Source organism: Saccostrea cucullata, unplaced genomic scaffold (genome assembly GCF_032062105.1).
Source record: "Saccostrea cucullata isolate Sc308-1 unplaced genomic scaffold, CSIRO_AGI_Scuc_v1 ctg74, whole genome shotgun sequence".
Taxonomy (NCBI): Eukaryota; Metazoa; Mollusca; class Bivalvia; order Ostreida; family Ostreidae; genus Saccostrea; species Saccostrea cuccullata.
This window is the reverse complement of record NW_026934212.1, coordinates 636,398-663,195: the sequence shown is the minus strand read 5'-3', so window position 1 is coordinate 663,195 and position 26,798 is coordinate 636,398. Positions and strand designations below refer to the sequence as shown.

Here is a 26,798-nt window from a genome sequence, read left to right as displayed (position 1 = left end):
ACCATAACTAAAAATTTTACCTCAAAACATTATTGCATTTGGATGATGAAACTATCACTCATTGCTACTAATAAGCATGATAAGACTAATATACAGGTGACTCTCAATCTCTCGAAGTTCAAGGGACCGCGAGAAAAGTTCGAGAGATGGAGGGGTCTCCGGAATTTTCAGTTCCGATCATCGAAGTTCTACTTTTACAGATACCGGAAGTATATGTTAATAATGTCATATTGCACGTCTTCAATCGTATTTTACAGGTGATTTACTTGATTTCAACAACAATGATTGTATTTCAAATAAATAAAACGAATTCCTAAAGATTCAATATTTATTTGTTCCTATTTCATGATTACATGAAACCCGAATAGCAATTGTAGGTTTGGCTATTCCGCGGCTTGATCGGGTCCTTCACCAGTGTTCACCAGATTTTTCTTAATCGGTATTCTGTCCTTGAGAAAAGAATTTCTTGTGTAATATTTCCCATACTGGGATTATGTAGACTCTATATAATCAAAATGAAAGTTCATAGTCTATGAGAACTTACTAAAACGAACATCTATAAATTAATTTAAAAATAATTATCGTCTCGGTTTCAATTCAAAATAAGTTGTGAATTTGTTTTTAATTTACCCCGTGAATAATAACCAATTACAACACACACAACCCACAGGTGTAGTGTCATCTATGTAAACACCCAATTAACACCTCCATGCCAGCCCAAGGCCTTCACGGTTTCCAGGTAAGTCCAGTCTGCATCAATTTTACGCTTGATTGGCGTGTATACACGCGCAATCAACTTCGAGAGATAGAGAGTAAAATTCAATGAAATATGCGTAACGGGACCCAGGTTTTGGTTCGAGAGATAGAGAACTTCGAGAGATGGAAGTTCGAGAGATCAGGAGTAAATTTGCTTAGTTATATAGAGGGAAAAAACGGGACAGACACACACACAGAGATGACTTCAGAGATCGTGTCAGCCATTGAGAGTCACCTGTATAACATATATTATTCTTTATAATAACATCATCTCCTATATTTGTTCTAGACCTTTGACCTCAGAGTCAAATATGACCTAGACTTTTGACCTCAGAGTCAATTTAAATTTCTAGTTTATGCTGAAGGATTTTAAAGCTTATAAACTTCTTATATGTTGACTTAGATATAATTTTAGGTCTGTGAGTTTATCAGAAGATGATGACTCGTAAGACATTCCCACACATTGACAGAAGCTTCAGTTCAGGACTTAGGGTTCTGTTGTATCTGTTAGTCATCCCCCCCCCCCCACACACACACACACACATTATCCAGAAGCTAACCAGAGGCTTCAGCTAAGGACTTAGGGTTCTGTTGTATCTGTTAGACATCCCCCCACATTAACCAGAAGTGTCAGTTCAGGACTTAGGGCTCTATTGTACCTGTCACAGAATCATCAGGTCGAGGAAACTATTTTTTGTGACGTCTGTTCAGCGAGGAACCATCAAGACTGACAAATCGACCAATCAGCTCAATGAGTTGTATTTAATGCATTTATGGGTTACTACACTCTCAGTACATAAATACTTCATGTGTTTTTCGAACAGGCTAGCTTTTTTTTTAAATAGCTCGCAGAAAGACGTGGTACATTTCCCAAGCATTTACACGCTAAATGCATTATGTACATTATCATCTACAAATCCCATGCTAACATTTGCAATATACAAATGAACAATGATAAAAATAGGAGTTTCCCCATTCTATTGTACAGGTCCGTTTGTTTACAATTTCCCCGTGCTCTACTGACAGTGAAAAGACAATTTCACGTGACTATATATTCCTCGGTACAAAAAGCAACTAACTCTGAGGTGTGCTCACGTATTGACAATGTTTACAATGTGTACAACTTCGAAACATATAGGTCAGTATGCTAACATGAAAAACTGCATTTGTTTGTTTATGTGAGCATGGGAATTCTCAATTAGTAACTATTCTACCTATTTTTCTAAAACAGGTTTTTTAAGAAATGTAAATTGGCTTTCCAGCCGTCAATTGAACTCGCACCGTACAATTCCCTAACCCACGTGTTTGTAGTGAAAACGTAGTAGACCATCATGCTTTTCGGTTCATTCACGAGATTGGACCATTGTTTGCTGTGAGCATGCGAGACCACGTGTTCATGAATATTTCAATAAGAGGCGGTTTAATATCCGATTCGGAGAGAAAATAATTTTTACAAAATAATATTTCATAACTTTTGAAAGTGATGGAGTGGAATTGTCTTAATTGCAGAAATTACATAACTTATGTAACTTGATGAGACACCACATATATTTATTTCTTTAACAATAAAACACTAATACGGCATATATATCTTTAACATAATATATGGTGATTTTTAATGTAGAGGACTTTCATGGTGTTAAACATGTCTAGTTGCATCTAAAAAGTCAGAAATGTTGAAGGAAAATCGCGAGGAAATAGGAAAAGAATTCTGTTTTATTTAACCTCATCTTCCTCATGTAGTTGATTTTAACTATCGATGTTGCCGATCGCATCAGCGTTGCCAATCGTGCGTTGACAGGAGTGATAACATAAATGCAAAACTACATGAGCTAGTCCATTGTATAGATACCATATTGACTAGGGATTACTCTGTTCACCTCATCAATACAAAGGGCTCACTAGGGGTGAAACGATATGCCTCGTTCATAGGGCTGAAACGAAACGCCCCCTCCACGATACGATACGTATTGCAATAGTTGTGTCACAATTCAATTTTTTCAAAACGATACAATTTAAGAATGAAACTATTCATAAGGTTCAAGAAAACGTATTCAGATTTCAAAAAAAAAAAGAGTAAAAGGAGGTGATACAATAGAAATATACTACCAGGGGTATGCAATTTAAAAATTCAAGTTCTACCCCGCGGGCTAGTGGCAGCAATAAAGTTACCAGCCCCAAGTAAACAGTTACTAGCCCAAATATAGGGACAAAAATTTAAATAAAACTAATGTTGAAAAAAAATTAATCATTGAAAAAGTCAGGGTACTAAGGTCATTCTTTTGAAAATTAAAATTTTATTCTCACTATTAAAATTAAATCATATAAAATTAATGATTATGACAGAAAATAAAAATGAATTTAAAAAAATTATCTGAAGATCTTTGCTTTTCTGATTATTTTGCACTAGCTCAGTTAGAATGAAAATAAATTCATTTTGTTTTCATATTAAATCCTTAAATACACTAGAAATATATTTCATGTGAATCACACTGATCTTTCAGTTGATTGAGTGATCGTAAATAATTTAATGAGATATCTGCATATATTTATAATAAACGGAGGAATGGAGGAAATTCGGATTAGGAAAAAAACGATCGTTTTTGGAAGTAAATAAGTCCGGAGGTACTGCAAAATGGAGAAAATTATGGAGATTTATTGACAGTAGGAGCATGCTGCTTGGAAAAATATTCACTGATTGGGAATTTGATAACAAAAAATGAGTAAAATACCGGTTGCACTTTTCATGTATTACATGCGTAGTTATAATTCTTACTAGCCCGAATTTACTAATTTGTTAATTGCACATCTCTGATACTTGTGGTTCTGTTGATTAAGAATACTTTATTCGTATAGATAATAGCAGAGGCAGCCTACTCTAAAACTTGACCGTCCCAATTTTCTCCCTCGTGTGTGTCAAACTGTTAAAATAAGGTCGAACCCGATCTATTTCAAAGAGTTAACCAAACCCGATTATAAAAACGTATTGAACCGAAAATCGAGATGGTGAATCGAACATTGAACCGAGCACTTATATCCACAGGCACCTGACGTTACTTATTTTTCTTTTAATAAAAAAAATATACACATACCGAATAATAAACAAGGTACCCATCGAAACCCGCCATCTTGGATTTTCGAGGTAGGACATCACTTGTATTTTCGTCTGAAACTCCGTCAAATAAATTCCCTGCAACCATATTCTTTCTGTAGCCAGTCTTTTGAGGTCTAAACTTACGGACACTGCAGCCAGGAAGGCGCATTACACTTGCAAATATTGAAAATCCCTCGTCAAACTCGACCTACTGCTTCAACATTCCGAGAAATCGCCAAAAGGGGGCCGGAAGTTTACATCAATATGCTAATGGGAATTCCGTATTTGTCAGTTTTGTGGTGGATCTAAAGCGGGGTGTCATAATTACTTTGAAATTTTTATGAATATTTCGATTATAGAAATGAAAAAAATGCAAAATGGGAAAAATAAAACACTTCTTATAAATATACCTGTAAAATATACTATATTAATCTATACAGGTCGTTGCGTTTTAATTTTGAATAAAAGAGAGGGGGGGGGGGGGGTGCTTAAAAAAAAATCAATAACAAATCATCTAGAGTTAATTGAATCGTTTTCAAAAAACAATAGACTGCAAACCATCCAGTTATATATATGTATACATATATACATGGCATATGCTTAATTGAAAAAGGAGAAGGATCACACTGAAAAAAGGATATGTAATGAAATCAAATATAAGCCTATGCGACATGTATATGTATAATCTGTCACCAAGAAAAAAGTAAAAATGTCGCCATGTCACTACTTTATTGCAATACATAAAATTGCAGATCTCAACATTCCCTGGGATAATTTTAGTGTGGACCCCCCCCCCCCCACACACGTGCGTACATACTTATAAAGTCAATCTTCTGCACGGATAGCGCTCAATCAGGGCATCAATAATGACAGTGTTATTAATTATATTTAGTGCATGTAAGTAGGGCCTTACAACCAACTCGATTTGTCTCGAAAATGTTCATTGATCAGCTAGCATGATCAGGCCGATCTTCGACATTTACAAAATATAATCGCTTTATTAATCAAGATATATCGAAATTATTTTGAGAGAAATAAAAAGAATGTTCTTACATGTCTATTACGTTGTATTATTGTCTGAAATATTGTTTTTGGAATAAGTACTAACTTTCGCCGGTTATTTTTAAAAATAAATTGCACAAATATATTGACCAATCAAAAAAGGGCTTTCCCTAAGAATTTCAAGTCGTATGTAAACTTCATATTTTGGCGATTTCTCGGAATGTTGAAGCAGTAGGTCGAGTTTGACGAGGGATTTTCAATATTTGCAAGTGTAATGCACCTTCCTGGCTGCAGTGTCCGTAAGTTTAGACCTCGAAAGACTGGCTACAGAAAGAATATGGTTGCAGGGAATTTATTTGATGGAGTTTTAGACGAAAATACAAGTGATGACCTACTTCGAAAATCCAAGATGGCGGGTTTCGATGGGTACCTTGTTTATTATTCGGTATGTGTATATTTTTTTATTAAAAGGAAAATAAGTAACGTCAGGTGCCTGTGCTTATATCAAACAATATCGATATTTCGGTGAATCGTTTCAGCCCTACTCATTCATGGTTTGATACGTATCGTAAAATTTGGTCTCGGTTCGGTTATTTTTGATACGATACATTTTGATAGAATGAAACAAATTCAACCATTGTTTTATGCTTCCTTATACTTAATCTAGTCAAAGAATTTATGTGCAAAATGGATAAAGGAAATCAATTCAATTGATTTGACTTTTAAAGTCTATTTTACAAACTAAAAGTCCACAAAAATTTACATCTTTGAACTTAAATTTTACGGAGGAATATAATATTTATACCTTATGCCAAACCCAACTGAATAACGATCCTGGCCGAAAAAACGAAAACGGAACCGAAAATAGAGATTTTGTACTGTGTATCAAACCGAGAAAAAATACTGCGGTGAATTGATACTGCGGTGAACCGTTTCACTCCTAGGGCTCACCGTGGAGGAGACTGCTCTAAAGAGTATGCTTAGTCCTTTTAGGCACCTGATCCCACCTCTGATGTTTTCAGGGGTCTCTCTGGCCCTGTTGAATGTTGATGATATCTTTATAACTCTTATGAAATCAATTTGTTTGAACACTGTATCTAATCTTCAGTTTTTACATGAATGATGATATTTAAATGACTATCAATTGTTTAAAAAGGAAAAGGGATTTATATGCTTTGTTGGTGTTACAATAACATGATTTAACTTTCATATTAGTGAATACAAAAAGTGCAGTGATGATAGAGTCAGTCTTTGTTCAGTCTATCTCAGCTATGCCTCAGCCAACAAGAGTTTTCTCGGGATAGCATTTTCACATTTTGCCTAAATAGGGCATTTTTTTAATGATGCTATGAAAAGAAATTGTCACTGTCATTGAATTTAAAGAATGTGCATTAAAACTTAATTGAGTTTTATAATATATCACTTCAAATGAACTCTGGCAACATATAACATGTACATATATTTTGAATGTTTCACATAACATTTTGTCTTCTTTGTTAGAATCGTTTATGGTTTAACTGTTAATTGTGCTTTAACGCTAAAAGAATTTTTCAAAATTTCAATAATTAGCATTATTATACCTCATTATAAATATTCTACACAACGCGTTATCTTGATTGGTTCTAGGTTATCACGTGATCGGGCCGTAAAACTTCATATTTCCCGGTGTCATATAATATATTGAACCCCGCGATATTTTGAACCCGGGTTTAAATATCGCTCGATGATATTTAAGGAACCCCCCTATAAAATATTGAACCCGGGGTTCAAAATATGATGGCCATAAAATATTGATGTCCCCTGTCCTTTTAATTTCAGAGGTAGGGGGTTCAAAATATTATGGCCATAAAATTTTAAGCCCATTTAAATTTACATGGAGGGGGGTTCAAAATATTATGGCCATAAAATATTGAGTCCCTACCCATTTGATTTAAAAGGTAGGGGGTTCAAAATATTATGGCCATAAAATATCGAGTCCTCTACCAATTTAATTTTACAGGGAGGGGGGGGTCAAAATATTATGGCTATAAAATATCAAGTCCCCTACCCATTTAATTTTACAGGGAGGGGGGTTCAAAATATTATGGCCATTAAATATCAAGTCCCCTACCCATTTATATTATGGCCATAATATTTTGATATTATAAATTAAAGGGGCAGGGGGACTTTTTATTTTATGGCCATAATATTTTGAACCCCCCTCCCTGTAAAATTAAATGGGCAGGGGGACTCGATATTTTATGGCCATAATATTTCGAACCCCCCTCCCTGTAGAATTAAATGGGCAGGGGGACTCAATATTTTATGGCCATAATATTTTGAACCCCCTCCCTTATAAATTAAAAGGGTCGGGGACTCAATATTTTATGGCCATAATATTTCGAACCCCCTATCTCTGAAATGAAAAATGTAGGGGTTCAATATTTTATAAGGGGGTTCAATATATCGCAGCGAAAAAGTGAACCCGGGTTCAAAATATTATGCGATATTTTGAACCCGGGTTCAATATATCGCGGTATCAAAATATTATGCTACACCGGCCGTTCTAGTTCTCGTTCGTTGAACAAAAACTCCCAAGAGTAGTAGACGTCACAATAGCCTGGTTTACGTCACAAAATTGATGATGATGTGTTGAACAAAGGGTTTTATAGTAACTTTACGTAAAAAATGAAAGTGAATTTGAGAGCGGTGCCGAATTTGAAAGTTTATGTTTATTTCAAAGGTTTTGCTTGTTTCGGTATAATAAACAATTCATTGCATGAATGTTCGGGAAACATGCAGACTTATTCAGCCAAGATATATCATATTCCCCTCGGGCGAAGCCCTCGGGGAATATGATTTGTCTTGGCTGAATAAGTCTTCATATTTCCCTCACTATCATGCAATAAATGTATAATAGAAAGTTCAAACAGATGTTATATGAAATTTATTTTTTCTATTTTTACTGCCCATCATCTCAGCTATTCCTTGAATGTCAGAGAAACCAAAAAGTTTCTTTATCTTAAAATATTATTTTCCATCTCCTCATGTTCTTAAATTTTATTTCAATTTGTTGTTGTTACCATGGAAATGAAAAAAAAAGGTTTAAGTTCTGAATATGTATTTTGATATTATAACCATGATAATAGTAACTTCTTAAGGACATGCGATAAAATAAATGTATGGATGCCTGGATTGGTACGGTATATATTTTGGGGTCTGTTTCTGTTGCAAATGATGCAGATAATAAATTTCTAAAATATTAATTAAGAAATTGTAAACCTTCTTTGATGTTTAAAAGTGTACCTTTTAGCAACCCTCCTTCATAACTTAAAATTAAATTTTTGTCACTTCAAGTCCAACTTTCGTAAAACTTTTAAATTAAATGAAAGATTAAAAAAATGTGGTATAAATACTTCTTCATTTTACTTACATAAACGTGAGTCAAATTGTCATTTTTTTAAAAAAAATAAAAATGTGTCTGTTCCATATGTCCTTATTCTGATTTTATGCCTCTTTGTTTTTGAGTGTGTGTGTGTGTGTTTTTTTTTGTTACTAGACAGTATTTATGTCCATGGTTTTCTTGAACTTGGTTTCCACATAAAAATAAGTTCTGTCCAAGATATTACCATAAATGTACACTGTAAGTTCTGTCCAAGGTTATACATTATACATTTGTCAGCTTACTTAGAGAGGTCAAAAGGTAAGACTGATCATAAAGTAAAGAAACTAACTCTTGATTTTCTTTTTTTGAAGAAAAGGCTGAGTTATATAGGAGAGTAGCATTAATATATTATTATAAATCCACATCCATCATTCTCAAATATAGGGTTATTGAACTTATATTGGTGAATATTGGCACAAGTTGGCTGTTCAAATGCACGAAGTTCAATAACTCCTTTATTATATGGCTAAAACATTTCCACATAATTAAGGTCTTCCATCTTCAGCGGAAGACCTTACTGTTATTCTTAGTTTTTTTTTCCCACTTTTTAGCTCACCTGAGCCAAAGACTCAAGTGAGCTTTTCTGATCAAAATTTGTCCGTTGTCTGTCCTTGTCGTCGTTGTCGTCATTGTCGTTGTAGTCGTCGTTGTTGTAAACTTTTCACATTTTCATCTTCTTCTCAAGAACCACTGGACCAATTTCAACCAAACTTGCTACAAAGTATCCTTGGGTAAAGGGGATTCAAGTTTGTTCAAATGAATGGCCACGCCCTTTTCCAAGGGGAGATAATTATGAATTAGAAAAAAATTAATGGCATTTTTAAAAATCTTCTTCTCAAGAACCACTGGGCCAGGAAAGATGAAACTCATGTGGAATCATCTTCAGGTAGTGTAGATTCAAGTTTGTTCAGATCATGACCCCTGGGGGAAGGCTGGGGCCAAAATGGCCGATCAAAGTTTTACATAGGAATATATAGGAAAAATTTTGAAAAATCTTCTCCTCAAGAACCACTGGGCCAGGAAAGATGAAACTCATGTGGAATCATCTTCAGGTAGTGTAGGTTCAAATTTGTTCAAATCATGACCCCCGGGGGTAGGGTGGGGCCAATATGGTCAATCAAAGTTTTACAAAGGAAGATAAAGGAAAAATTTTGAAAAATCTTCTCCTCAAGAACCACTGGGCCAGGAAAGATGAAACTCATGTGGAATCATCCTCAGGTATTGTAGATTCAAGTTTGTTCAAATCATGACCCCCGGGGCAAGGGTGGGGCCAAAATGGCCGACCCAAGTTTTACATAGGAATATATAGGAAAAATCTTTTAAAATCTTCTTCTCAAGAACCACTGGGTCAGGAAAAATGAAACTCATGTGGAATCATCTTCAGGTGGTGTAGACTCAAGTTTCTTCAAATCATGACCCCCTGGGGTAGGGTGGGGCCAATATGGTCAATCAAAGTTTTACAAAGGCAGATATAGGAAAAATTTTGAAAAATCTTCTCCTCAAGAACCACTGGGCCAGGAAAGATGAAACTCATGTGGAATCATCCTCAGGTAGTGTAGATTCAAGTTTGTTCAAATCATGACCCCCCGGGGTAGGACAGGGCCAAAATGGCCGACCAAAGTTTTACATAGATATATATAGGAAAATTCTTTAAAAATCTTCTTCCCAAGAATGACAAAGCCATGTTTCATCATATTTATATGGAAGCATGCTCAGGTATTGTAGATTCAAGTTTGTTCAAATCATGACCCCCTGGGGTAGGGTGGTGCCAAAATGGCCGACCAAACCTTTACATAGAAATATATAGGAAAATTCTTTAAAAATCTTCTTCTCAAGAATGACAAAGCCATAATTCATCATATTTATATGGAAGCATGTTCAGGTAGTGTAGATTCAAGTTTGTTCAAATCATGACCCCCGGTGTAGGGCGGGGCCAAAATGGCCGACCAAAGTTTTACATAGAAATATATAGGAAAATTCTTTAAAAATCTTCTTCCCAAGAATGACAAAGCCATAATTCATCATATTTATTTGGAAGCATGCTCAGGTGTTGTAGATTCAAGTTTGTTCAAATCATGACCCCCGGGGTATAGCCAAAACATTTCCACCCAAAGTTTTACATAGAAATATATAGGAAAATTCTTTAAACATCTTCTTCTCAAGAATGACAAAGCCATAATTCATCATATTTATATGGAAGCATGCTCAAGTAGTGTAGATTCAAGTTTGTTCAAATCATGACCCCCAGGGGTAGGGCGTGGCCAAAATGGCCGACCAAAGTTTTTAAAGATATATATAGGAAAATTCTTTAAATATCATTTTCTAAAAAATAGCAAATCCATGATTGGTCATGGGACAAATTTTGGATTTAAACTTTACAATAAAAAGCATTTTCTACTTTTTCCTACCTTAGTGCTCAGGTGAGCGATGTGGCCCATGGGCCTCTTGTTTTATTTTGATGTTGCACTTCCGGTTTAGAAATTTTCGAGATTTAGTGATTTTAGGGGGTAATTTTGTCTGCAGCACTTCTTAGAAAAGACTTAGCACAGGAACATGAGATTTTCAGTGATGATAGAGCAAGGAATGTAAATTTGTACGGAAGTTCATTTTTACCAAGTGCCGCACGTCGGCGCTTGCTATGGCCCGAAAAAAGTCATATCGCAAATTTCAAAATTTCTAACACCCTTTCTACAATATCTTTTTACCTGGAAGTATTTTGTTAATACATATAGAACAAAAGAAGTGTAGAATTTCAAGATCTTTCAAATGATATCTCGAAAAAAGGGCTGGCCCCTTAAATAAGGGAACTAGAGGGGCCAGAAGTTTTTTCCTGATATCTTTTTAAGTATTGAGAATTTCTTAAACATGAAAGAAGCAAAGTAATTCAAAACGTCAAGCTAAATCTATTGGGGTCGTCAGAATACGTCCGAGGACATCACTTCCGGCCAAACCAGAAGTAGTCAAAAATGCATATTTTTCCGTTCTTGACAAGTTTTTGGGTAGCATATGTCACTGGAAGAATAAAACTTTATTTTCCATCCGTCGATGTCACTTCCAGTCAAACCGGAAGTAGCAAAAATGGCTCACTTTTGCACTAATTAACATAAATTTGGAGGATTTAAACCATTTTTGGACGCCATTACTTTTTTCCCTTAAAAATTTACTTCCGGTCAAACAGGAAGGAAGACCTAGTTGTTGCTTTGCAACGAGCTTTGCTCTAGTTTATAATAATTATTCCAGCTAAAAAACCTCAAATTAATAATTTTTTAGTATCGGTATTCAAATTAATGTCTGTCCTATTAGCGTTCAATATCGCATCATTCTGATGACCCTACGGAGCGATATGATTTGCTTATTTAGGTTATAATGGGTCTAAAACGTACTATATTTTAATGAATAATTTCATTTTTGTGTGAAAAATAAACACATCTTACCTAGATGCCACTTTCTTTCTTTAATTTAGCTCTGAGAATTTGAACAGATGACTTTTTTTTGTTTACAATGGGGCGTTGATATTGAATGCTCGTATTCGGAATGTTTCGGGCATACTCATATAAGTAATTCATACAAAGTTAGCGTTCAATAAAACGTCAAGATATTGAACGCTAAAATTCTCTGGATTTTTGGTAGTATTTCATTAGAGACTTTTTACTAGCTATATAATAAATGTAAATATTACACTGTTATTACTGTATTAATATACAGTATTACTAGTGCAATATCATGGGTTAATATATTGTTCTCCATTGGTGTTCTGTGTAAAGTAGATTTTTAAACAATGCACATGTACTTTTTAGTTTTTAATTAATTTGTATTTTCATCGAATTATTATAAAACTCCCATAAATTTTTTTTTTATATAAAACTGATCAATAAAATGCCAAAGTTTTAATTTCATTGTGACTTGCAACATACAAAATATATTTAATAGTTTTACCTGTAATTACGTATTTTGATTAAAGCTGTGAAAATCAGATGATGTAAATGGAGAGTTAATTCAGGATGATGGAAAATAGAAGCTTACCTTTGATACTCCCTTAAAATCCTGTAAAATATCTCGTGTTGGATATTGAGCATTGCTGAGGTGTTACTTAAGGCCTTTATATAAGCTGATCCAGGCCGTCTGACTACATTTCCAATATAAAATGGAAACTTTATGGCTAAAATTTCTTATACTGAACAAAAAAACCAAGTGTCTGCATAGAAATTTGTATAGGATTTTTTCTTACCTGTCTGCTGAGAAGTTTTTTACAATATGACTGATGTCTACTGACTGTTCATATAAAATTAATCGACAGTATGTTGTGAGAATTTTATTTTGATAGTGATTTGCTGAAGACTTGATTCTTTTCTCTGAAAAAAAAAAAAAACTCTTATAAACTTTGGAATGCAAATATTAATATAAAGGTAGTCTGACATCTTTTGTAAAAGTTATATAAGTGAATACAATTTTATCAGCTGATCTTTACTGAAACATGGAGTCTGCATTGGGTGAGTACTTTTCCTAACAGAACTAGTTTTTATATAATATTTTTTGCCAAAGCAGGGATGGAGTTCAGAAAATTTAAGATGATTTTACTTTCTTCACACTATTTCAACATTTCGATGTGAAATTCTTTAAGCAGATACAGTCGAATCTCAATCATTATTTGTAACTCAATGGGACCAAGAAAAAACTTTGAGCTATCCAAGGATTCAAGATATTGGGGATTAGATACTTTATAAAAAGAAAAACTGATTTGTTTGGGGTCAAGTTTTCAGGGTTTGAAAACAATATTGGTTTGTGGGAAACTGATGACATGGTTGAAGAAGAGTTAGCATTGTCTTCATTACAATATTAATTCTTTTTGGAGGACATACTGTATGTGTACTTAAAAAACTGGGCCTCATATTTTAGCAGCTTTGGTGGGACAACGATACGCTAATTCTAGAATATCGCTAAAAAATGATTTATTAATACATGGCATGGATGTGTATAGCACTATTTCATGATCCATATCCAGTGATTGCTGTAAATTTTGAACATGCCAATTTATGTACATTTACAGTACATTACTGAGTATCTTCTTACCTTGAAAACAAAAAAACAAAAAAACCCCAAAAAACCACGAAAATTTGTGATCTCACAGTAAATTGAAAAACAAATTGCAGCACACATTTAAATGTCACAAACCATTTCTGTGTCATGAAACATATTAGAAGTTCATGCAAAGTGATAATGATTATTTAGAGGTTAGTCCACCTACAAGTGGAAGGCCATGAGAGAGAGCTGTCCTATACAAACTGACCAGACAGGTGTCATCAGGAGTTACCTGTAACTTACCTATCTATCTCCGTGAGGATTTAGCGCTAGCTAGATCACGCTTCTTAAAACCCCCTGCTGAATTCTGCTCACTAGGAATTGATTTCTTCATTTAGAGAAGCTGCGTTTCTGTTGTGTTATGTAAAAATAGTTTGTTTCTGTGATCTTTGATGGGGGAAATATTCATGTCAACCATGAGTAAGTCTTACACATATATTGTAGATTTCAGGAATTGAAATAGATTTGCATTGTCTATGGTATTGTAAAACTTTTTAAAAAATTATCTCTGTTATTTTTATCCCAACTATATTTCTGACTCTTTGGACTTTATCCCCGGGAAACATATTTTTCTTAATTTTATAATATTTGGACAACACTGTATGTACTTTATTACCTGAAACATTTTTTTTTAAAATGAACATTCAATTATTTATCCTAAAATGGTTGGGTTGGGTATTTTAAGGAACAATAAAGCTTATAATCTAACAAAGATCATTCTAGAATTATTGCTGAGATTTGCATTGAAATCACAATAAACTGATGAACAAGGTATCGGTTACTTTTTTAGTACCAGGGACCTATAATTATCTGTGTTAGTATGATAATTTCTGATGGTAACCGAGCAATTGTAAAATTTTACATGGTAATAGTGAAGCTTAATCTTGAAAAAGAAACAACCAGTGCCTTCTTATCGTACTTACTACAGGACTCTCTGTCATGTATTACGATCTTGGAGGAAGCCCAGTTCCAAGTCTCCCTTTATGTTCTAGACTAGTTGACACACAAAAACAAAGAGACTTGAGTAAGACTGACTTTCTGGACATGATCACATTGCTGTTTTTGTTTAATCGTGTTAATCACAATTTTTATTTATTATAAAAAAAAAATTAATCTCAGTTGCATGAAGTTCCATGCACGTTCTTAATCTTACCTATAACAATCATGGTGTATTCTTTAAAACATATTAGGTCAGACATCTATGATTGAAAGTTTCTGTTTTACTGGGAGTGTCCAAAATCTAGGAATAAAGATAATGATAAAAATGTTGTTTCTTGGAGATTAAAAAAGTTTTAAATTGGACCTTTTTTAGGCAGTCGAGAGAGGACAAACAAAATTTTTTTTATAGATGGCCTTAGAGAACAGTAGTTGTATATTGAACAAAATAATGTCATTGTAAACACTGGTTAAAGGAGCTAAGTGAGCCAACAATATGCTCTCATTTGTAGTTCTGCTAAAAATGTTCAAAACAAGCTTGTTGCTTCCAATTTGTAAGGAGTGTGTTAACCTTGATTTGACCTTGATGATTGACATATTGAATATTACGATACACCATTTGCTGCCCAGGTATAAGTGTATTTGTGATTATTATACTTTCATGTTAAATACTAAAATCTGATTGGTTTAGACGCAGTTAACAATCTGCCTTAGCAACACACGTGACAACGGGTAACACAACGGTAATGCCACATGCGTGAAAATTATGCGTGTACGTCGTAGAATTCTACAAACGTCATTGCATGTTTGTGCGTCCGATATAGCTTACTTGAAAACGACAGACGATTATTTATATGATAAATGACTCTAATTCGAGTATCAAACAAACATTAAGGAGATTAGTGACCCGGTGAGTGTGAAAGCTTTCTATACATAAACGTAAAGATAGCTGACGTCCTAAAGACATTCAGTATAATAAAATAAATGGACATATTGCTTTGCTGCTGTTTGTTGGTCTGTTGGTACACTAAGTTTCCATTCATTTTCTTTGTAGGGATTGCACAATATACTGAAATGAAATTTGGTATACAAATTCATCATAAGAATATCTAGGTCAAGTTCTGTTTTAGGTACAAACCAATCCATTTTGGACAGAATTATGCCCCTTGGACTTGGAAAAATTTCAATTAATGTGGGTGGTGGGGGGGTCCGAGGGGGATGGGGGGGGGAATGGGGGAGGGGAAGGATAAGTGTTTCACAAACAATTCTTGTGCTAAAATGTGACCTTGGTCCTATTCAGGGATGAGAGTGTGTCTTTTTAGATCAGATGGGAATCTCCCCTCCCTTTTTTTCTAAACCAGTTTTTACAGTTGAATATGTTCATTGAGGGACAGTGGTTCTCCACACACACACATCCCGCTCCCCTTTACCACCCCTTTCACCTTTTTCTTGTGGTATAGTGAAATCATGGTAATGTGGTAAAATATTTGTAAGTAATATTATGATGTGTAAAAAACCCAAAAAAGTTATGACCATCTCCCCACTTTTGAAACTGATACTGTAAGCCAGCAAATTGCAATAATGTTGTGTGTTGATCCGTACAATATTTACTTACAAAATCTTTGAATTTCATATTGACATGACTGTAATTGTGTAAAATGATTACTTATGTGACTTTAGAGAGAGATAGAGGAGGGGGGATGCTGATATAATTATAGCTTCACCATTTATGATATAGAGAAGGTAATTACCCAAATATTCCACTTTGGGAAGATGTCACATTTAAGATTGCAACAAAAATGTTTTTATTCACAAGTCCTATAGGCATTTTTGTTTGAATTTTCCACCTAATATCAGTGTTTTCCCTAAGAACCGGCTGACGGCCAAATGACCACTTCGACTGATAAAAATGTCACCTAGAAATCAAAATTTCTTGTAAGGTTAACATAGTTCTTTTCATTAACATCTACCCTTTGCCTGTAACAATCGATCTTTAACCCTTTACTTTAAAATAAAGGGAAAACACTGTAATATGATAATTCATTTGGTGGATCTGTCTATCACTTTACTTACAGCATGGAAAGTTGGTAGAAGAATTGAAAATAAGGTGTTCAGTCTTCTCGTCCTTTACTTGCATATTATCCTGTAAGGGATGAGGTTAATACAGAACACTTTATTAAACTGGTTCTGATGTGCTGATTAACGAAACGGAAGACCTTCTACTGATTCTGTTGGTAAAGATTACATGTGTATTATTCTTTTTTTTTTTTCTTCTACTTCCTAGACACCAACTTTGAAGCCTCATATCTCACTCATTTCTCAATAGATTTTGCTCAAATTTTCAGAGTTTTTAGACGTTACTAAACTCTATTAGTATGTTGTCTAATAATTCAAAAATTCACTTCCGGTTTTGAGTTATTTCCCTTTAAACGAAAATTATTAGGCTTTCATTTCCAGATAAAGGCTCAGAGACCACAAAGGCTGGAACAGAAATTCTACTGATTTTAGATAATAGAAGGATTGAAGTTGTGCACATAGGTTTTTGTTTTTAGATTTCTGTATTCAAAATGGAGCTATATAGGGGTAAAAAATTAGAACGCATAAAAGAGCGAAAATTTACAAATATTTTACTTGTTATCTTCTAAACTAAAAATATTTTTTTAAAACATATAGAACAAAATTTGTGCAGAATTACAAGATCTTTCAAATGATATCTCTGAAAAAGGGCTGGCCCCTAAATTAGGGGATCTAGAGGGGCCAAAAGTTTTTTCCAGATATCTCAAAAAGTATTTTTTTAAGAATTTGTCAAACATCAAAGAAGCAAAACTGTTCAAAATCTTTAGTAAAATCTATTGAGATCATCAAAATACGTCCTGTGACGTCACTTCCGGCCAAACCGGAAGTAGTCAGAAAATGCATATTTTTGCCGTTCTTGACACGTTTTTGGGAAATATTTGTCACTGGAAGTATAAAACTTAATTTTCCGTCCGTCGACGTCACTTCCGGTCGAACAGGAAGTAGCAAAAATTGCTTACTTTTGCAATTATCAACATAGATTTGGAAGATTGAAATCATTAGAGACGTAATTTTTCTTCTTTTAAAAAATAAGTTACTTCCTATCAAACAGGACGGAAGACCTACTCGTTGCTTTGCAACAAGCTCGGCTCTAGTTGTCATCACTTTCTGTGCTCCAAAATTAAATTGAAGCTTTAGCCCTTCATAATGATTATAGTATTTTGCCTACATTATTAAATATCTTAATTTAAAAAGTCAATCAGAATTTTTAACACTTTTACAGAGGATCATGGAGAATTTCAAGAATTAAATTTAATAATTCATTTTCCCTCAATTTCAGTAAATGTATATTTATATTTTTTTCCTGAAATAAAAAAAAATTATTCTTTGATAATAGGCTATTGTTGTGTTTGAAGTGTATTGATAGACTTATTAAATGCACAATTTTTTTCTAAGATTCATTCATACAAATATCATGATAAATCTTACTGATTTTCTTATTCATCTTGTTATGCATTAATTATATACCTCCATGGATGTTCATATCATTGACCTTTTGATAGACAATTAAAGCATGAGTTTACATGAAGAAAGTGACATCCATTTGTCATAATTAGAGCAGAAAGGGTCAAAGTGACCAACTAAGTACAGAATTAGACAGCAGAATTTAAGGACTGTATACATTTAGTAGACAAAAGGTCAGGGCCACATCGAGAACCTATTAAGTACTGTTGTCTTAGAGCTTTATTAATAAGTTACATGTACATCATGTATAAGCACTAAAATTGGTTTCTTGTCATGCCAACACAGGTGAGATACTTTCAGAGTCATAACTTTAGAAGACTTAGGTTTATGTCAAACCTGTACATAAGTTAACTATCAAAGGCCATAATTCTTACATGATTGACCATATTTCTATTTGTTTACCAATTAAGTTTAAATCCAAGTGCTGTTTTTCTCTCTTTATTGTAAATACACTGTAGAAGAGCTACAGTCTAGTCACAGACTTCAGGTTGTTCTAGTTTCTCTGTTAATTGTTGCTTGGCAAGATGTTCATGCAACAATTGGCTCCCCCCCTTTTATTTTTCACAAAAATAGATATAAATTGGGGCTTAGCCCTCAAATGTTTATTTGTTGGTTTCATGCCTGTCTATTTACATCTATATATACCGGTGTATACATGTACACATACTTTTATATAATTTTTTGATTTCAGATTTTAACCTATTTGACAATCTGTTCTTAACTCCGGACCAAGGTGGGCAGATGGATCCTTCCTTACCGGGAGTGGACAAATTTCCCGGGGTCGTGGAACCGTACTTCAACCATCGGAAAAAAAGGATGTCAGTCGAGTAAGTTTTCTGGAGAGACTGTTACAATAGCTATCAAGTCTTAATTAGAGGCAACATGTATATCTGCAAAATATATATATAAATTAAACCATGCACAGAGCTGCCAACCCTTACCATTTTGGCGTAAGGCGTACAAAATCAATGTCTAAAATATGCCTTATGATTTCTCTCTATATTCTTCCGATTTCAGTTTTTCTCGTTCAAAGTTTATAACACAGGTATTTTTCATAGCTGGAAGTCTATAGTTTCTACTATTATAATATATTCATAATTCTTACAACGGTTGCTTGTATCATCATTTCGGTTTTAGAAGGCCGATCACATTCAAGTTAATATTTTAAAGTAAACAAAATGGAAACATGCCTCTGATTGCATGTCCATTTACAAAACATCTTCAGTGGCAGGGGGCCTAGGTGGTCCCTTGACCCCGCCTTACTATTTGTCATTTCAGAATATTGGCAGCTCTGCATGCATTGATTGCTTTTTGATTCCAATATTGTCTTCAGTTGCAAATCTAGCTGTTTCCAGCTTTTCTCTGCATACATTAGACTCTCACTTCATGATTGAAAGTTTGTCTAATTTGTCTATATTGAATTTTTGTAAATAATACTATTAAATATGCATATTCTTTGTATTTTAACTTTTTAAAAACCAAAATTTGGAAAGCATCTTTTGTATACAGAAATTACAAATTACTTTGACTCGAATCAATCTGCATGTTGTTGAATCTTTTCGCCCCCGCCTGATATTACTGACTCAGAGGTAAATTTTGAAAAAAATAGTCAACCAATATTAATATTTCAATGACATTGAATCAGATTTTTTTTCAGCTGTAAAAGAAACATCCTTTCTGGGGAGAGATCATTATTTATAAACATTAATTATAAACAAGAAACATATATTGACGCAAGCGTCAAAAATCGGCCGCAAACCAATTAATTGTTCCTTTTATGAAGCAACTAAAGACTGAAATGGTGATCTGTTTTAAAATATCTTATATTTATCTGTTAATATATATCCTCGTGACATTAAACGCTTGTGCACGACATTGCATGATTTTCTTAATTATATAATGCATGTTGTATTACATGTATATATAAGCAAAGTACCCCTGGTCCTTGGCAACAAACCGTGGGCCTGTATAATTAAGAGGCATTTACATTAAAAGTTTAAAACTAAAGTTTAATGTAATCTACAACTAGATATGCAGTGTAGTTTTAATCTAATAAAAACGCAACAAATATGTGGGGCTCCTTTCTCTCTTGGAGGAAAAAAACTTTTCTCTAGATCCGCCACTACATTTCTTCTCTTTCGGTTTCTTTGAGTTGAAGCGTTTGTCACATTGTAAAACGTGCACTATATTGAATTTTTGTAATATTCTATAGCCTGCTAGGTGTTTTGATGAATTAACATTTAACCATATTTTTGAAAATTTTTATATTTGTACATGTGTACACGTCGTTTTAAAATAAATACGTACAACAAATCCTGTTTAAATGGAGAAAGTAAAATTGTGCAATATACATAACGCGGTCTTTCCTTTGACTATGCCAACACGTCCTAATTTTCTCCGCACATCAAACATGTCTAAGTTTCTCAATCAGGATTGGATGAAATATTTACTTCATTTTTTATTTAAAAAATTAATCTTATGTTTATTGTGCGTTCTTGTTAAACATTTTTTTTTTTAATATACTATTATATTAATGTTAAATATTTTTATTTAAATTGTTTTACTCCGCAGAAACGCACAGAGACTTCAAACTTTCATATCATATAACCGACCGCCTCCTGGCGGCCGGTAACAAAGTAAAATTATAAGGTCACATTTTCAATGTACTGCTTTAATCCCACAGGCACCTGACGCTACTTATTTTTCTTTTAATAAAAAAATATACCCCTTACCTAATTATAAACAAGGTACACATCGGGCAACATCTTGAATTTTTCTTCTCGGTCACTTCCACTTCCATTTTTGTCTGAAAGTCTGTAAAATAAATTCCCTGCCACCATATTCTTTCTGTGACCAGTCTTTCAAGCTCTAAACTTATGGACAGTGCAACCAAAAGAGCGCATCACACTTGCAAATATTAAAAATCTCTCGTCAAACTCGATCTATTGCTTCAACAATCTGAGAAATGACTAAAGGGGGGCGGGTCGAAGTTTACATTCGACTTGAAATTCTTACAGAAACCTCTTTTTAGCTCACCTCGACGAAGTCGAGAGGAGCTTATGCTATACCAACTTTTGTTCACGTGCGAGAAATTTTCGCGAAATTCGCGAGAGCCTTGTCATCGCGAATATTTCTCGCCGCGAATCGGTCCTTAAAGTGTTATTTGTCTATAAAAAAAATCCAAAAAAGCTTGATCGCGAAAATTAATCGTCGCGATCTAGTTTACCCTTGTTAAATCGCGAAATAAAGTCGTCGCGAATAAAAGTTGGTTTACAGTATGCTATACCGTCGGCGTCAGTGTTGGTGTCAGCGTCCCAGTTTAAGTTTTAGGAGCAGGTCCATTCCCAAGTAACTATAAGCCCTACCTGGACCAAACTTGCATGGATGATGCATCTAGGGATGGACACTACCAGACTTGCTTCGGATGCTGAATCTGACCTACATTTTACAGATGAATGACCAGGTTAAAATTTTTGGAGCAGGTCCATTCCCAAGTAACTATAACCCCTTCCAGGACCAAACTTGTGTGGATGATGCAATTAGGGATGGACACTACTAGACTTGCTTTGGATGCTGGATCTGACCTACTTTTTCCAGATGAGTGACCAGGTTAATGTTTTTGGAGCAGGTCCATTCCCAAGTAACTATAAGCCCTATCCGGATCAAACTTGCATGGAAGATGCATCTAGGGATGGACACTACCAGACTTGCTTCAGATGCTGGATCTGACCTACATTTTCCAGATTAGTGACAAGGTTATTCCCAAGTAACTATAAGACCTACCGGGACCAAACTTGCATGGATGATGGATCTAAGGATGAACAATCAAAACTTGCTTCGGATGCTGGATCTGACCTACATTTTCAAAACGAATAACCAGGTTAAAAAATGTTGGAACAGATCAATCCCAATGAACTTTAAGACTTATTTAATCAGAACTTGCTTCAGTATTGTTGTCAGAATAAATACTAACTGTTAAGAAAATATGATGTGAGATTTGCATTACTTAAACTGATAACATTCATCGAGGTGAGCTTCGTAATCTTTGATTATCTATTTTTTGATTGGTCAATATATTTTTAAGATTTATTTTTAAAAATAATCAGTTAAAGTTAGCAATGATTCCAAAAACAATCTTTCAGACAGTTATACAATGTAATATAAGAACATTGATTTTATTTCCCTCAAAAATAATTTCGTTATTGATCTATCTTGATCAAACCGTGTCTGAACCATTTTTTTTTTGGTGACAGATTATACATATAACATGCATAAGCTAATATTTGAACATAACATAGTTTTATTAGTGTGACCCCACCCCCTGTTTTCAATTAAGCATATGCCAGATATATATATATATATATTTGGATGGTTTGATGTCTAATGCTTTTTAAAAAACATTCAATAAACTCTATATGATTTTTTTTTTTATTTCAAGCGCCCCCGTTCTTTTATTAAAAATTGTTTTATGCAACCATCTGTATATGGTATACATGTAGATTAAAACAGTATATTTTTACAAAGAATGTTTCCACTTAAGCATAGTGCCGTGGCCCCTTTTTCGGACCCCTCTAACTTTATCTAATTAACTCAAATATTAATAATTTTAACCGATATTTTGTTATCAGTGTGGTACATTACTTACAAAAATTTTCATTGAAAACAGCGCTTTAGTTTTATCTAAGGTAATTAAAAAAGCCCTCTAGTGGATGTTAATTCCGGAATGTTGTGCTTGTCCGAGTTGGGTTTTAATTGTGTCACATTAATATTCGGAGTAGGCGGGGCATTTTATAGATCGATTGAAAACATGTAATGGCTACAAAATATACAGAAAAGTAAACACAAAGAACTTCTCAAGCTTTTCTCCAGTTTTTTGTTTTTGTTTTTTGGGGGGAGGGGGGGGAGAGAGGGGCGCTGGGGGGATCTTTCGCGGGGATGTACAAGTACTCCGTCCATAAATATAGATTTTCCCTCAATTTTTAGTCGTTTCTAGGTGAAAATTTAACACTTATAATAAGCTGATAAAGGAAGCCTACAAGTTTGTAAATAAAAACAGAATAAAATCCCATTAAAGAAAAAACTTCTTTTGTATTTTCTAAAAGATTAGTGCCGTATCGAATTTATTAAATATCTCTCTCTCTCTCTCTCTCTCTCTCTCTACCTACGTACTTTTAAAAGTATAGTAAATACTTAGCACATATAATATTAATAGTGTACAGATTTTGTTGTTGTTGCGATGCTGCATGTTGTGATATTTTATTGCTAAAACAACTTTATTAAATGTATGTGTGATTGTTTTTTTGTTTGCTTGTTTGTTTGCTTTTTTTTTCGGGGGGGTTCCCAGAAAGTTAAATTCCAGTGTTAAACCATCTAGTACGTACTTCTATACCCTGTGTGCATATATTTTTACAGTAAAAAACGCTTTGAGGAATGATGGTATTGCGAAGATTGGGACTAAATCTCTTTGAAATTCTTTGACCCTCCAAACGTGCCCCCTAAATCCAAAGGACTAAAATAAAATATTACATTTTGTCCAATTTTATATTCCATAACCCTATAAAAAATACTAAGCCGAAAAAAAGAATTCGATGTTGATTAATTGAAAATGTACATGCAACGGTATAAGTCGGTCACTTTTCAATGCAATGTACATTATCAATCGGAGCTACAGCCACGTGATTTATTGATTTTTTTGTATTCACAAAGTTACCTGAGTCTACAAATCACGTGATATATTGGAATACTAAACAGGTCACCATGAGGTCAATGACATGTAAATACCTGTAAGTAGCGAAGACAACGGTCGGCGTTTTGTACCTTTTTTCAAAAAGTTTACCCCAAGTGCAGGCTTGCCCTTTAAATTCTCCTTTAAATATGTTGTACATGTATTTCCAACAGTTCTACACCTTCTGTTCTTTTGAGAAATTTGCTAGGGCAAGAATGCGCTCACCATGTATTCCAGCTTTAAAGATCAGAATAACTTTGAATAACAATGGAAATTCATGAATTGCAGTGACCCCTCCTACAAAACACACCCTCGTTGTTTATTTTTACTTACTTTTAATTCCTGTAATTTTGCAAAGTTGCAATTAAAACCTAGAAGAATTGCTTTATTAATCTCATTAGGCTACTTTCTATACTTTATTTTTGCGCAATTTACCGGGGGCCACTTTTTGTATACTAAGTGCAATCATTCTTTACAAGAAGTGTTTTATTTTTCCCATTTTGCATTTTTTTTTTATTTCAATAATTGAAAATTAAATGAAAAACATTAAAATTTCAAAGTAATTACAACATGTCGCTTTAGATCCACCCAAAAACTTACAAATACGGAATTCCCATTAGCTATTGATGTAAACATCCGCCCACCCCCTTTAGTCATTTCTGGGATTGTTGAAGCAGTAGATTGAGTTTGACGAGAGAATTTTGATATATGCAAGTGTGATGCGCCATTCTGGTTGCACTGTCCATAAGTTTAGACCTCGAAAGACTGGCCACAGAAAGAATATGGTGGCAGGGAATTTATTTTACGGAGTTTCAGACGAAAATACATTCAAGTGGATGTGACCGAGAAGAAAAATTCAAGATGGTGCCCAATGTGTACCGTGTTTATTATTAGGTAAGGGTATATTTTTTTTATTAAAAGAAAAATAAGTAACATCAGGTGCCTGTGGCTTTTCCTTATGTGCAACTTTTTTGTACCCTTCAATGCCCTTGTCATATGCACAATAATTTCTGAAAATTGAGATTTCCAGATTCTTGGAGATTGCATGGTAGATCAGCCATTAGGAAAGTAATAAGTTCCTATGATTAAAATCAAATTGTGCCAATTTCATGTAAACTTAGTAATTTAGTTTAAATGGGTAAAATAATGTTTAATTTAACCCCCCCCCCCCAATTAAATAAAACTTAACAAAAACTTAAACAAAAACAAAAATTCAATTTGATGATTAAGTTTTGTGCAATCAAAACTGGCTTAAACTGGATAAATAAGACGGAAACAAAATTCCATTATATCCTCATGATTAAATCTAGAATAAATATAAATTAACAGAAAGTGAAATTTTTATGAATTACTAATTCTAAATTATCACCTTTCAGAATTGTTTTCTCCATGCACTGCATGTTTACAACAATTGTTGTTGAATCTTGCATTATGATTTGTCGAACATTAACAACTAAATAATTAATTAAATAAATGAAAATATCAGTGTAAAATAAAACATTAAAACAAAACAAAATTGGATTATTCCTGTTTGGTGTAGAAACATGGGCAAATTAAGTTCTGAGAATAAACTGTGAAAAAAAGGGTTAGGGTGGGTAAATTACGTTTCTGTATTAAATATACAGGCCTGACAGGGGGTATTACATCGATCTATTGACACCTGACTCTGATACACATATCTACATTATCATATAGAGCTTACTGTAAAAACCAGTACATCTGATCTAATAAGGAAATGGTCGAGTGGTATACTCATTTTCATTACGTAATGAATATTTTCAGCATTAGTGCATGGAACGGTACTTTTGGCAGTATTGGCTAACCATCTCAGTCTTTTAGTCACTGAAGTTTCTTTATTTTAATCAGTTATGTTATTTATTGCCATCTGGAGCATATGGACAAAAAGAGATAAAAGTGTATTTAACCTTCTAGAATCACATATAAAGGACATAAAGTGTACTTATCATGAATCAAAGCCTTTAATCATGTTAATACAGTTGCAGTCCCACTGTTTGCAAAGTACAGTGAAAACTGTCTAATCCGACACCTGAATAATCCGACACACTGTGAATTCTGACGTTAAATTTTTTCCCCATTTTAGTATTTTCTTTGTTTTGAACACTTTGCAATCCGACACCCTGTCTATTCCGACGTAAAATGTATCTCCCTGTGCATGTCGGATTAGACAGGTTTCACTGTATTAGTGAATTACACAGTATATACATGTACATGTAATTATTTGGTATAAATCTGCAGGGTTTGCACACATCGTTAAAAAAACAAACTAAAAGAACCCTCTATAAATTAATGATACTTTTTGTACCCCCCGCAAACGAAGTTTGGGGGGTATATAGGAATCACCTTGTCTGTCTGTCTGTCTGTCTGTCTTTCCGTCTGTCTGTGCAATCGTGTCCGGTCCATATCTTTCTTACAGAGGGACATTAGAATCTACTACTCCACACAAAGATTGCCCATGACCTAAGGGTGTGTCATGACCTTGACCCAAGGTCATTTGGGGAACTTCAAGGTCACTGGAAGAAAAATTTCATAATTTGTGTCCGGTCCATATCTTTCTTATGGATAAACTTGGTAGGTTCTCATTTCACACAAAGATTGTCCATGACCCAAGGGTGTGTTCTGACCTTGACCCAAGGTCATTTGGGGAAGTTCAAGGTCACTGGAAGAAAAATTTCATAATTCGTGTCCGGTCCATATCTTTCTTATGGATAAATTTGGTAGGTTCTCATTTCACACAAAGATAGCCCATGACCCAAGAGTGTGTCATGACCTTGACCCAAGGTCATTTTGGGAAGTTCAAGGTCACTGGAAGAAAAATTTCATAATTCGTGTCCGGTCCATATCTTTCTTATGGATAAACTTGGTAGGTTCTCATTTCACACAAAGATAGCCCATGACCCGAGGGTTTTTCATGGCCTTGACTCAAGGTCATTTGGGGAAGTTCAAGGTCACTGGGAGAAAAGTTTCATAATTCGTGTCTGGTCCATATCTTTCTTATGGATAAACTTGGTAGGTTCTCATTTCACACAAAGATTGCCCATGACTGAAGGGTGTGTCATAACCTTGACCCAAGGTCATTTGGGGAAGTTCAAGGTCATTGGAAGTAAAATTCATAATTTGTGTCCGGTCCATATCTTTCTTATGGATAAACTTGGTAGGTTGTCATTTCACACAAAGATTGCCAATGACCCAAGGGTGTGTCATGACCTTGACCCAAGGTCATT

General features: G+C 34.2%; 1 protein-coding gene across 1 annotated transcript in view; it reads left to right on the top strand.

Annotated features, from left to right (window-relative positions):
- The window catches only part of LOC134240161 (protein cycle-like), a 65,530-nt gene that overhangs the window by 1,560 nt on the left and 37,172 nt on the right, over positions 1 to 26,798 (top strand). Inside the window, exon 2 of the mRNA XM_062722266.1 lies at positions 18,523 to 18,658. Within this exon, the coding sequence (XP_062578250.1) occupies positions 18,573 to 18,658 (86 nt within the window). The 5' untranslated portion in view covers positions 18,523 to 18,572. The remainder of the gene's footprint in view (positions 1 to 18,522; positions 18,659 to 26,798) is intronic.